Genomic DNA, 13483 nt, shown 5'->3' on the forward strand with positions numbered 1-13483 from the left:
AATCACCCGCAATGAGACATAAGAATCAGCATTTTGTCTATGGGACAAAGCATGTGTCATATGGCCAGCTCCAAAGTGTCTACACTGAAGATACTGTGGGGTGTGTTTCATATGTTAGATGCAGGCAGTAACTGTGGTCTCTCCAAGCAAGGTCCAAAAACTTTTACAGATCTGAAGTCTGCAGGCACCTGCAATGAACATCTCATTGGACCTCCTGCATGTCACAGCCCAAAGAAATTCACTTGACAACGTCTGCATCAAGCCCACAGCTGCCAGAAGCCGAAAAGGAGAGGGAAACCACAAGGTTTCCATGCAATTTGCAGCAGTTTGGCACTAATAGTTTGGATTTCCATTCAGCTCTGACTTGCTGAAGCCTCTTAAGCCCTCTCTGGGGTGAAATTAAAGTGTATAGTCTCATTTCAGGAATATTTTTCTTGGTGATACATTGCTAGGCCATCATCATGCGTACCTTAACCAAAAAAGACCTAACACTTACATTAAGGAGGATTCTCCAGATCATGTTTATAACACTTAGGACCAATTTCCAGTTATTCAAAATCCTGTTTGAAAAGTGAATGCTGAAAGTAGGCAGCACGTTCAGTAACAGCCTTGCTAATACTATGTACAGAATACATACCTTCCACTGACTTCAACCTGGTAGTTGTCATCCTATCCAGAAATCAGGCTCAACCTCTTAATTATATGACTGACTGGAGCTATCATGTGTGTTGGGTGTTTCCTCAGAAGTGGGGAGAAAAGGAAGGAAATGTTTAACACCTGACAGAGCACAGGGTCCATGGACCCCTAAATAAATGCAATACAGTTCAGAAATAAGTGCGCTTGTTCATAGGAGTGAGAGTAAGACAGAAGAGCTTTGTTTCTTGCAGACAAGCTTCTAACAATCTTCCACCATGACAAATGGACTACTGGTAGTCTCAGAAGACAGGCTGATAGATCAAACTCTTTCCACCTACTATAGACATTCACTAGGAGTTGAGATCAAGGTGCATTTATGCACCAGTGTCACTACTGCCCCTGCCATGTAAAGATTGAAGGGTTCCCAGCAATTCTCAAAGGACAAATCCTAGGGCTCCCTACCAACCACTGTTCTCAAAGAATTTAAATTTCCTTGAAATACGAGTAGAGATAAAGAGAATAAACTTGATTTTTACATACTGTGTTTTTATCAATAACAATGAGTAAATGCTAGCTCATGCTTCATATTGGCTGCAAGCCTATAGCAAAAAAAAAACCCCAAAACAAAACAGAAAGATTGTAAAGACAGTGATTTCATTTCCTTATAGAAATGTGGCATACCCTGTTAAAATGGTTTTGAGCTGAGAGTTTTAATCTTTTCTCTCCCTGTGAGAATGCACACATGTGTACAGCTGAATTACAATGGTCATTTGACTGCAAAATCTTTATGCTAAAAAAAGAGTATTTTTCTAACCTTGGGCTCCACAGCTGAACATTCAACACTGTAAAATTCACATGCTGTAATTGCCTTGATCTGTCCCTCATGAATGAATATTTTATGTACTTTTTGGAAAAAACATTTTGCAGTCAAAACCCATCGCAGTTACTTTGTTGATGTTTATGTGTCTGACCAGTGGGCCAGATCAACTTTTCTTTCCATTTCCAATCCCCTCTCTTTAAAGAGATATGGCAGAAGCTGCTAAAGTGTGAAGGCACTGCCAGTGTAATGTGTGAGTGAAGCAGCAGAGCCGTGCTGCTCAGCTTTGCAAGGCCTTAGTCTGGGATGCAGTGTGTGACAAAAATTTAAAGGACAAACACATACAGTCATTCATTCAGGAAACCTAAAAAGCTGTGGGATTATTTCCTATGTGTATAACTTTGCCTACACCCTCTATTTGTAATACAAATAAAAGAGATGCAACCATACATATCTGGGGTATATAGGAAAGATGAAGGTTTCCCTTGAAGTGCAGGGCATTTAAGAAATATGCTCAGCATTCTTCTGGTCCAGACCGTTTGTTTATTTTTCACATGATTGGAAGCATTCATGTTTGGAGTCCCGAAAGATACACACCATAATCTGTTTCTTAAGAAGATATTTGGGAGAGCTTAGGAGATTTGAATCAATTCTAATCACTTAAGAGTGAGATGAAGCTCACACTGCCAAAAGGAAGAATGTTTTCTATGTACTATAAAATTTTGAGAAACTACATGAATGGTCCTTATTGTGCTCTCTTGTTTGTCTGCAGCTTATACTGTGAATGGTATTACTAGGAAGTCACATGGAGTTTGGGCAGTCTGAGGCTTCCTACAGCTCGGGCACACCACCATCACGTACGGACTCAGGCTGCAGCCCCTGAACTGGCAGCAATGTGACACTGTTCATGAGCATGACGCTGCCTTTGGGCAAGAGGCATGCATGTACCACACGACAGCAGTGATGTTTTGAGAGGTATCGATACTCCGCTGTGCAGTGTAGACATAACCACGTCTTTCTTGGTTGGGATTAACATCAGAGATGACACCTATTCAAGTCAGTGAGGGCTTTTCATTTGATGTCGGCAAATGCTGGCCCAGGCATTTGCTTCTTCATTCAGCAATGATATGTGATTTCATCTTAGCAGTGTAAATTGTGTGAATTTGGAATAATTCTACTTCAGTGACTAGAAAACTACTACTATAGGAAAACAAAAGTAACTCCTACTTGATAATATATTTCCATTTCTAGGTTTTGGGCATCTCAGTATCACAACGTCATTTTACAGGACTACTTGGGCAAGTTTCCCATAGATCAGGAAACCTGCTGGTTTCATAAGCCACCATGTTTGTACAACAGCTCCTTGCACAAGTACAGGCTTTTGATCCTTTGGCTTCAGATGAGAGCGCAACTCAGTGCTAAAAAATACTGACTTGTATGACTAAGGGGTCAACTGACACCAGAAGGTAAATCTTTCCTGGCATGACCCTAAAGGACGGATTAGGTAGGTTGAAGAATAACATTTAGGTGATTTAAAAATAAATAAGAAAGACAGACTGACTTATAATTAACATTTCCCAGGCTGAACAGATGATCTTATGCTGAATTATAGCATTACCTTGCTCTCTACTGCAGACGTTTAAACATTTGAACCTATTGCATATATAAAGTAACGTGAAAAATGAATTTAACCCAAAGTGTCTTTTTTTTTCTGATAAGAATGTGAATTTCACCAGCTTTATTTCCCATCATTATCCATAAATATTTATAAAGTGGGAAGGATAGACAATGACACGAGCCAGTTTTCTGAAAATGACTCTTCATTAATGTCCCAAGTAGGCTGAGAGACTTTCAGTATTGATTTACCACTACACACTGAGGATTTTCCCTGTAACAAATGGGAACTGGTGGATTCCAGTCACTGGACTATGGAGTCCCAGCCCTTTACTCCGTGACTGGAACAAAACTTACAGACCCAGTCTTCTCAGGTGCAACTATACAAAGGAATTGCAAAGTGCAAATGAGCTCTGCAGTTGTGTTGGTGGTCTGATGTGGTCATTTTACACCCAATTCCAAAAAGGTCATAAATTCAAGAAACTGAGTGCAAAACAAGTGGAGGCTGTTCCACAGTTAGTTTGGTACAATGGAGGATAGAAACTCAGAGCACATTAGCTATTGCTGGGTGATGCCATGTATGGTCTCTTACTCCAAGGCTAGTAAGTCATGTTTTGGTTTAGTTTAATCCACTTCACAAAGTTAATTCAGCAAACCTGACAAAATGCATTCCTATTTAAGAATAAGTTTCCTCCCACAGAGGTTCTATGCACAAGCAAGATTTAAGCTAATGGATTCTGCAGCTCCTCAAAAAGCTTTTGATGCAAATATAGTAAACCAACATGCAATCACATTCAACCAATGAAACAACTTTGTCAGATTATAGGGTCTATACACTCATATCAGATGTATTTACCTGTTCATTGTCATCTTCATCACTGCTGAGTTTCAGATCATCCTCAAGCATTCTGAAAAAAAAAGAGACAATACAGAATTACATTTAATGAATTAACTTTCTGTACAATGGGCTGAATCTACCCTTCAGCAAAGTCAGAGGAAAAACTCGCTTTCTATTCAACAACAGCAAATCAGATCTGTGATAAGTAAACTGATGAATACTCCATGTATGTATGCATTAGTCCTTCTATGTGATGCTAGGTAAGAACAAATGACTTTCAGACTCATCCATCGTAAAGTTTGGCAGTCAGCTCCTCTTTCATGTCCTTTTTTATTTGCACATTGTCTCACGGTGATTAGTCCATATACAATATGTGTATTTCTAAATCAGAAGGTGGAAGGGAAATTCAGCTCCAAGACTGTTAAAACCTGAGAAAAAGTCCTCCATATTTCATTCTTGATCTAGGGCATCACTGATCTTCTTTGATGCCGGTACCAATCCCCACCTTATCAAACTGAGAATGCAAAGTGGAGAATAGCAAGAAGAGAAGGAGCTTGTTTGAGGTTTGATGGCACCTCACAGTTGTTAGTATCTGAAGGCAGAGCAAACATTTTCCATCTAAGCTAGGAATCTGCTATTTAATATCCCCATTTTCATTTGTCCTTTAAAAAAAAAATACAGGGAGATCTCACGTTATTGCTCCCTGCCCTTGGCTAAAGGGGAAGGAAACTCCTAAAAGATGTGGCTGTCCCAGTGCCTCCTTCCTTTCCTTTGGCAGAAGAAAGAGTTGAATAATGCATATTACTGTATTAACACTTACATTACTTCTCTTTTTTTAATCCAAGACTTGGGTATGGCAAAACATACGGGGTAAGAAACCATAGTATTTGCTGTTACATATTTGCAGAAAAGGTCTTTCCTTTTGAGGTCTGCCTACCTAGAGACATGACTAACAGCCACCAAATAACTCCCATACAGCTTCCCATATATTCATGCTTTTATCTGGTGGTCCTCCTCAGAGCTTATATTCCTTTGGGCACACTTCTACCTCACACCCATCTTTTCACCTTGACAAATTCTCTTATCACAAGATGTCGTATGAATGAATCAGCACATCTCACCCAAATCCGCTGTGACAGCCACTAAAATTGCCGAGCTTCCTTTCTCCCAACCTGAGCTCCTTTACCCACGGCAGGAGGCTCGCAAATTGCAATTACTGTTTCCTTTCTGCCTTGATGGAGACTGAAGTCTATGATTTTTTATTGTTAGCCTTTAAATAACTGTAGCAATCAATGGATGTTCTGTTAGGAAGGTTTTTTTTGTTTGAAGACTGCCAGTAAATCATGGAAGCTTCCCGATACAAGGAATTTTAAAGAGGGGACAATAATCCCAATGTGGAAATATCAGAAGGTTTGAAGCCCTGCTGGTGCTCTTAAAAAAAGAAAGTGCAAGGAGATCTTTAAACCGGTTTGTAAGTCATCTGTCTTTCAGTGACCTCTGTTGTCGGGCAGCTCAGTGGTTACAAAGTATCTGGACACATAACTACTAGTCATTAACGTCTTGATAAATGGCAGATGCCTCCCTGTAATATGTGTACCCATAAAAGTAAGACTGTAGCATGGATAAAGAATCTTCTAAAAGTAAGAATTTGTGGTGGGTTGACCTTTGCTGGATGCCAGGTGCCCACCAAGCCGCTCTATCACTCCCCCTTCTCAAATGGACAGGGGGGAGAAAATACAATGAAAGACTCACGGGTCAAGATAAGGACAGGGAGATCACTCAGCAATTACCATCACAGGCAAAACAGACTCGACTTGGGGAAAATTCATATAATTTATTACCAATCAAATCAGAGTAGGGTAATGAGAAAGAAACCCAAATCTTAAAACACCTTTCCCCCACCCCTCCCTTCTTCCCGGGCTCAACTTCACTCCTGATTTCTCTACCTCCTCCCTGGCAGCGGCACAGGGGGACAGGGAATGGGGGTTTCAGTCAGTTAATCACATGTTGTCTCTGCCACTCTTTCCTCCTCACACTCTTCCCCTGCTCCAGCGTGGGGTCCCTCCCACAGAAGACAGTCCTCCACAAACTTTTCCAGTGTGAGTCCTTCCCATGGGCTGCAGCTCTTCACCAACTGCTCTAGCATGGGTCCTTCCCATGGGCTGCAGTCCTTCAGGCACAGGCTGCTCCAGCGTGGGTTCCCCGCGGGGTCACAAGTCCTGCCAGCAAACCTGCTCTAGTATGTGCTCCTCTCTCCATGGGGCCACAGGCCCTGCCAGGAGCCTGCTCCAGCGTGGGCTTCCCATGGGGTCACAGCCTCTGTCAGGGATCCCCCTGCTCCGGCGTGGGGTCCTCCCCGGGCTGCAGGTGGAGATCTGCTCCCCCATGGACCTCCCTGGGCTGCAGGGGGACAGCCTGCCTCACCAGGGGCTTCCCCACGGGCTGCAGGGGAATCTCTGCTCCGGTGCCTGGAGCATCTCCTCCCCCTCCTTCTGCGCTGACCTGGGGGTCTGCAGGGCTGTTTCTCTCACATCTTCTCACCCCTCTCTCTGGCTGCCGTTTCTGTGCCCGCTGCAACTTTTTTTTCCCTTCTTAAATATGTTAGCCCAGAGGCACTACCACTGTCGCTGATGGACTTGGCCTTGGCCAGCGGTGGGTCCGTCTTGGAGCCGCCTGGTATTGGCTCTGTTGGAGATGGGGGGAGCTTCTCACAGAAACCACCCCTGCAGCCCCCTGCTACCAAAACCTTGCCATGCAAACCCAATACAGAATTTTTCAGGAAATATTAATCTTTAGAGGCCTGGACTTTGGCGATGAACAGGAACTTTTAATGTTGTTTATCTAGCAGACACACTCATTTGTTTCCCCAGTGTCATTACTTGCTGTGCCATTCTCAGTGTATTGCTGTACCTCCATCTATCCATGGTCCCAGATTGTTATCTGCAAGTCTCATTACACACCAGAAGGACAATACCCCCAGGAAACTGAGACCATCTTCATACAGGACTATATCATTCTGACTTTTAACTCTAATTCAATCCTACACTCCTAGTTTTAAACCTACACCTCACTTTAATGTGTAAATTATCCACTGCTTTAAAGCAGCACTACTAGATAATGCGCTCTATTATTATTTTTTAATGCAGATCTAAAAGGACATAACGCAAAGGGTCTTTTCATGAATGAAGCCCAAAGGGTAGTGTTTGTTTTTTTTTTCTTTCCAGCTATCTTTTTTTTTTTTTTTTTTTTTTCATTTGTTACATGTTAAATTCCTTTTTGACATATCCTGGTAGAAATAAACCAAAAAGGACAAAGGAAATTCCATACTGGATAAATGGAAAGAACAAAGAAGAAAACATAAAAAAGATAAATGAATACACTTACTAAACTAACCAAACAGCCATCTGAAATGGCTGATTAATAACTGTCCTCATACAGCCTATACTGCAGACACTTTCTAACAAGTACAGTAAGCGCAAGACATGTTTATTGAATATTGAAAAATATAAAATGGATATAAAACATGATTAGTAGGAAGGACAACTGTTAGAGTTGGTTTCAGATAAACTAAATTTGCAGGATTTATGAGTTCCCTTCAAGAGACTAATGGATGTTTAGACGACTAGAGAGAGGAAAAAAATTGCATTTTGGTATTTCTTTAGCAGTTCTAAGCTTATCACTTGGAGTATATAATTCTTCTTAGCCTGTTCTGCTAAATGAAGAATATGTCATCCCATTCAGTTACAAAACTCAAAGGTTAAACAACTAAACCACACAGCTTCCAAAATGCATCACACTCTCCTGGCAGATGGAATAATTAAAGAGAAACTGAGTACGGTATCAACAATAAATATATGGTAGCCAGAGAAGTGAAGGAATAAATTAAAAATACACAGTACGTGCAAATGAAAGTAGAATGCTGAAGAGTTCAAATAACCTGCTCCCAGAGGATATTGGTTAGAAGAGGTAATATTTTACAGAAAGCAGAGGACTAGATGTTCTTCCACAATTTTAAAAAGTGCTTAATATTCTGAAGACATGGGTCATAGTAGCTTGTACTGTTTAATGTTTCTATTAACTCTCATTTATAAGCAAGTAGCATCTGATCACACTCAAAGCCCAATAAGGACTTTTTAAGATTGCCAGCAACCTTAATCCAAGGTGACTATTTCACTATCATATCTAGAGAGGTAACCCATTTCAGCTTCAAAGCCCTGAAACAGAAGAGCTCTGTATCTACAGCTCTCTCACACACTGTCTGGATGGTTTGAACGTGAAATTAGGCGCTCTTGAGTGAGAGATCCTTGTAAATACGCATACGATCTATTCTGCTCTCTGTAATTGTTAACCTCAGAACCAGCCAGACTGGAGATTACAGAGTATATTTGTTATGAAGATCAGCCCAGCTATTAATGAAGGCCAATTTGAATGAATACTGTCAATGAGGGCAAATCAAAGAGAAAACTGCCTGTATCAGAAAGCTATCTCCAGAGGTGTTATGAATTCATCTTATTTCCTATTCTTCTCTGACCCAGCTGACATTATTATTGAATATACATGTACTTGTTTGTCTTTTCATGCATAGCTAATGCAAAACACCACTTTAGGGAAAGAATGGGATTAAGTAGGATTTTTTATTTCATTATTAGAGCAATGTCATTTAGTCTAACAGTTGAAGATGTGTCAGCACATTTACTATAATCTACAATTTCCAGACGTTTGTAATTTGGAATGTGAAATTATTGCAAAGCAGAAACGTCGGGACAAAGCAACACATTTATCTGTGGTGTAAGTAGGGGCAATCTCATTGACTGACTACAATACCCACTTCCTCCAGGGATGAGTCGGCTCCCAAAGCAGATTGTTCTTACCTTACAAATTTAACTAGACAAATGGCTGAATGAGGGCTTTATTAGGATGAGTTCTGTAAAAGTCTCACTAGAAATAGTAACAACAAAATATTATTTTTAGGAGCCTTCAACTTGTACCAGGCCTCAGAAGATGATGAGATGGTCCAAAATCAAAGAGATATTTTTATAACAGTTTATGATGATTTTGGCATAGCAAGCTAAATTTTTATCTTCTCTCTTTGACTCTTCACACGGTTTCCAAAAATATCATTAAAAAAAAAATGTCATGATAATAAAACAGTTTAAACATAATCAGAAATGCCTCTGTATCTGTCTCTTAATAGATGATGTCAAAAAATTGTGCAAGTCCTATCGTGGCTTCTGTTTTGCAGTGGGACAGACTCTGTTTTATACCCTTTTCCTGTCCATGTTCAGCTTGAATGAGTCATGGAGTCCCTCTAGCCACTCCTAACAGTTGTTCCAGCATGAATTACTCAGTTACAATAAAAGTCTAGGCACATTTTTTTAACTGCTTCAGAGAAGTCATGAATAGTGAGAGGCCAAAGCTGCAGAGCAAGAATGACCTAGGACTTGATGAGACTTTTGGGGTCACTGAAATAGGGTTTCCCACCCATCAGTGCTGGGAGGAGCAAAGGCAGCAGAACCTCAGCTCAGCTCCGGGGTCTAGGCTGAAACTTACTGGGGTGTCACCAAGCTCAGCTGCATGCACTTGTAGCCCATCCCGACTGTTGAGTTTCATTCAGCAGGTGTTTTGTACACACCAGACCTGGTGGTTTGCAATCCTCTGACTGAGCAAGTGAGGATTTCATTAGGAGATGTGAGATAATCTCTTCCCTGAAAAAGCCCTATCACAATATAACTCAATTTCAGGTATTTTTATAGAAGACTTAACTTCTTAAAGGAGTATTTTCACAGCTCAACATCCTTTTTTTGGTTTCATATATAATGTATTTAAATGCTTTTTACAAGTGAAAAAGGTCCAGATTGCCAGCAGACTTCTGAGAATGATATGCATTTCTTCCTGCTCTGGTTGTGTATGACTGTGATGGCAGTACACTGTGTTTATAATAAGATGTTATAAGTTTGGTGAGACAGCTTCATCAAGGAGGCAGCGCTTAAAAGGCAGCCTAAATAGGATGAGGTTCTGCACTTCTAATTTGCTCTGGGATCAGTTCACCACTGCAATGGAGCTCCACTCAGATGTAAAAAAAACCCACAACCTTGTGGGAATGAAATGGATCGAGAAAAGGGAAGAGGGCATTGCAAGGAGACAGCAAAGGGAATACTGGGCAATTCCCTCATCCTGAGCTGCCCAGAAAATTAACTCACTCATCAAACCATGTTTGTACAAAATGCATATCCCATCTGGGTCATATCACAAGTGTTGCTTCTGCAGGAAGGAGCACAGGTAATGGTGTTAACCAGACATACAGACAGGCCACTCTTTTCTTGCCAGTTTTGTCTCTGGTAAAATGGGAATATATTTATAATATTCCTGTTTTTCAAAATATTTAGCCCACTTGTTTTTGTAAATCTGTAACGTTGTCCTTGCCACCTCAATGGGCAAACCATGCTTCTGTCCCATTAGCAGGGTAGGATGTATGCTTAAATTTGGCTGAAAAGAAAAGGTAACCATGAAACTGTGACTAGTGACACAACAAACACAGCAAAGCACTGATAAAGAGAAGCAGTGGCTGGTAAAGGAAGATATAGAAGATGTGGGCGCTCTCCAAGGAAAGAGTTCACTCCTGCTTCAACCTTCCACTGATACAAAAGGACAATTTTAAATGGAGGTTTGTGTGATTTAGACTGGAGTAGCATGTGCTACAACTAGTTATTCTGTTCGATATTACAGAGAGAGTTTAGACTGTTGTAGCAAATTTCACTTGTGATACTTAATAAGACTTAAATCCAGAACAGGCAGGAATCAAATAAATGTCTTTGAGGTAAAAAAAGTAGTACATTACTATCCTGAGCTACAAAGCCCTTGTTACACTCTTGTTTGCAGCAATACCTATGTGGAGGGAACACTGTCCATGCAAACAGTGAATAGCACTGAGATGCAACCTTTTCTACCCCTGAACTTTCATGGAAATAAGGCCATCTGTTCAACACAATCTATGCTGGTTTACCCTATGGACTTTATACCAAACTTGTTTTTCATTTTCCTAGTGCATTTCTCTGTAGTATATTAGGCTTCTCTGAGTGGTAACTCAAAAGGTATCATGCAAATGACAAACTGTATAATGGAATTCAGATGTATTTCGAGAATGTGTTGCACACACTGGAGCACAATTTTATCATTTATCAAGGGGGAAGAAGGGGTCTACGTGTGTGAAAACATCTAACAATAGATTTCCCCAGAGAAGTTCATAATACAGTGGACAAAAAACCTGGGGAAATGAAAATAAATGGTAGAGTAATTCCAAAGGAAAAAAGAAGATCTTTTGTTTTAAAACATCTCATCAATAAATCTTGAAACCCGATATTCATTCTTTTGCTGAAATGTGCAAGTCATCTTTAAAATATTTCCTCTGAGATACTGTAAGAGTTACGGTAAAAGAAAATCTCAGAAGATTAAATGGAATTTACAAGCACCATTTACATTAATAGTCAGGGCCACTTGTCCAGCAATTTTACACATACTTAAATATAGTTTATTAATTTTTCCTTCTCCTCATCCACCATTTTCTTTCATTACATTCTTGTCAATGATGAGGTCAGTCTGGCAAACTTACTCACAGGAGTAACTTCTACTCATTTGAGTAGTTTCAGTGGCCTGAATAGGACTAATTTGTTTAAGGTATAGATCAAGTCCTCCGTCCCTGGCCTGAAATTGCCCCCCCTTAGAAAGAACTGAAGTCAAGTCTCGTGACTTCACCACAAAAGAGCCTGTGAGCAATAGAGGTACCTGGTCTCTTCCCTCCCGCAGGAGAAGGCACACATTAGCCTTGTAACACGGTCAGCCTCCCTCTGGCCCAGCTGATGGAGAAAGATGGCTTGCTAAGAAACACTCCATTTTGTGTTGTCACACTCAGCCTGCCTTAGTGTTCCTGGCACCATATCAGTAATTAGTGTAATTACAGCTGGTGAGAGAGAAGTAACCCCTGTGGTTATCTATTAGGTACCTCACAATCAGAGAGTGCACTTCATTACTCATCTCTCCGTATCATCTCTTAATTTCAAAAGGATTAAGCAAAATTAATTCTTTCAGTAGAAGAATTTCTTTATCTAGCCATCCATTAATCTCTACGTATAAAAAGCTCTTCAAGGCAACTAAAATATTAAGTTGCTACTAAGTGCATTATAACTACTGCTCTGTTGACAGGCATTTTGTTTTTCATTAAAGCTGAGACAAGAACTTTGGGAGGAGGGAGAAACCTACTGCCAAATTTTATCTGTATATTACAAGCATAGATGGAACTCTCTATGTTTAGCATGAATAACACTGTAGCATATCCAATAACTTCACATCCATATTGCGGTCCAATCCTGCTCTGAAAGAATACTTCCAATAGAATGGGAGGAGAATTGGGTCAAAGTATTTTAACAGTGTAATAGGCAGTTTAAAAAGTCAAAAAAGCAGCATCTTTTTGTTTCAAGCTGCTGAGTTGATATTTTTGTCTTAATAACATTACTACTACTGTTTACGCCTTCTGTCCAGAAAAGTGCAATCTCTGTTAGATTGTGTCTCACTCACTGTCCAATGACTCCTCAGTATAACATACCTCTCTGTTTGGCAAGGCCTGAGAATGATGTATCATTGAAGCAAAAAGGGGGGGGGGGGGGGGGGAGAGAGAAAAAAGAGAGACGAGAACAAAGAAAAGTATGGGTCCAGGAAAAATACAGGGAGGGACTAATAACAGTTTCTAAGAATGTTAGTGTAAAACTTGTATTCTTCAAGCTTTTGAAGAACAAAAATGAGGACCCCACCTTTTTTTAGTGTGCCAAATTCTGCCAGTGTGCACAAAGCTTTTACTATTTTCCCTTTGATCAACTGCAACGGCTGATATAATTTTGGGTTCTGCTATTTATCAAGAGCAATATATAGTCCAAGAGCCATTTCTGTGATACTTACTCATTTCCAATACATTCCACATGAAAAACACCTGCTTACTGCAACCATATTTGATTAAAACTGTCTCCTAGCCAGAGCACCAGTATTTTCTCTGGTAAACAAGCCTTCAGCTGGCATATTTACACACAAAGGCTTTGGGAACTTAGCACACAGTTAAACAATGATTGATAATTCTACAGTAACTTGCAAAGGTGACTTTAAAAAATCATACCAGAAAATATATCAAAAAGAGTTGTTCAACAGGGAACAAAAAACATAGGACTAGCTCATCTATCCAATGTTTTACAGTGCATATGGAAGGATATTAATTTTATTCATTGATTATATTCTTTTATCTTTTATTCCTTTTTTAATCTGGTAGCAAAGTTTGAGTCCTTCCAGGAGCTGTTTGATGAGCTGTCAGTACCAACAAGACATTCGCAAATCTTTCTCTGTCCACCGTTTTCTCCTTACATAGAGTAATCTCGTATCTTTTGTTTCTGCAGATTGGAAATGAGTTGTGTCTGGTAAATCTTAAGCTTCAATAACCTGGTCTGGAGTGGAAGCAGGTTTTTTTGTTCATGAAAACCTTTATACTGATGTGTTTTTGTGGCTCTTTCTGCCATTTGAACTAATTGCCCCTAAGTCTG

General features: G+C 40.1%; 1 protein-coding gene across 3 annotated transcripts in view; it reads right to left on the reverse strand.

Annotated features, from left to right (window-relative positions):
• Positions 1 to 13483, reverse strand: part of AFF2 (ALF transcription elongation factor 2) — a 345034-nt gene that overhangs the window by 91388 nt on the left and 240163 nt on the right. For all 3 annotated transcript variants that reach the window (XM_049827949.1, XM_049827948.1, XM_049827950.1), the window contains exon 8: positions 3924 to 3975. In XM_049827949.1, coding sequence (XP_049683906.1) covers positions 3924 to 3975 — 52 coding nt within the window. The remainder of the gene's footprint in view (positions 1 to 3923; positions 3976 to 13483) is intronic.

Source organism: Accipiter gentilis, chromosome 24, assembly GCF_929443795.1.
Source record: "Accipiter gentilis chromosome 24, bAccGen1.1, whole genome shotgun sequence".
Lineage (NCBI taxonomy): Eukaryota > Metazoa > Chordata > Aves > Accipitriformes > Accipitridae > Astur > Astur gentilis.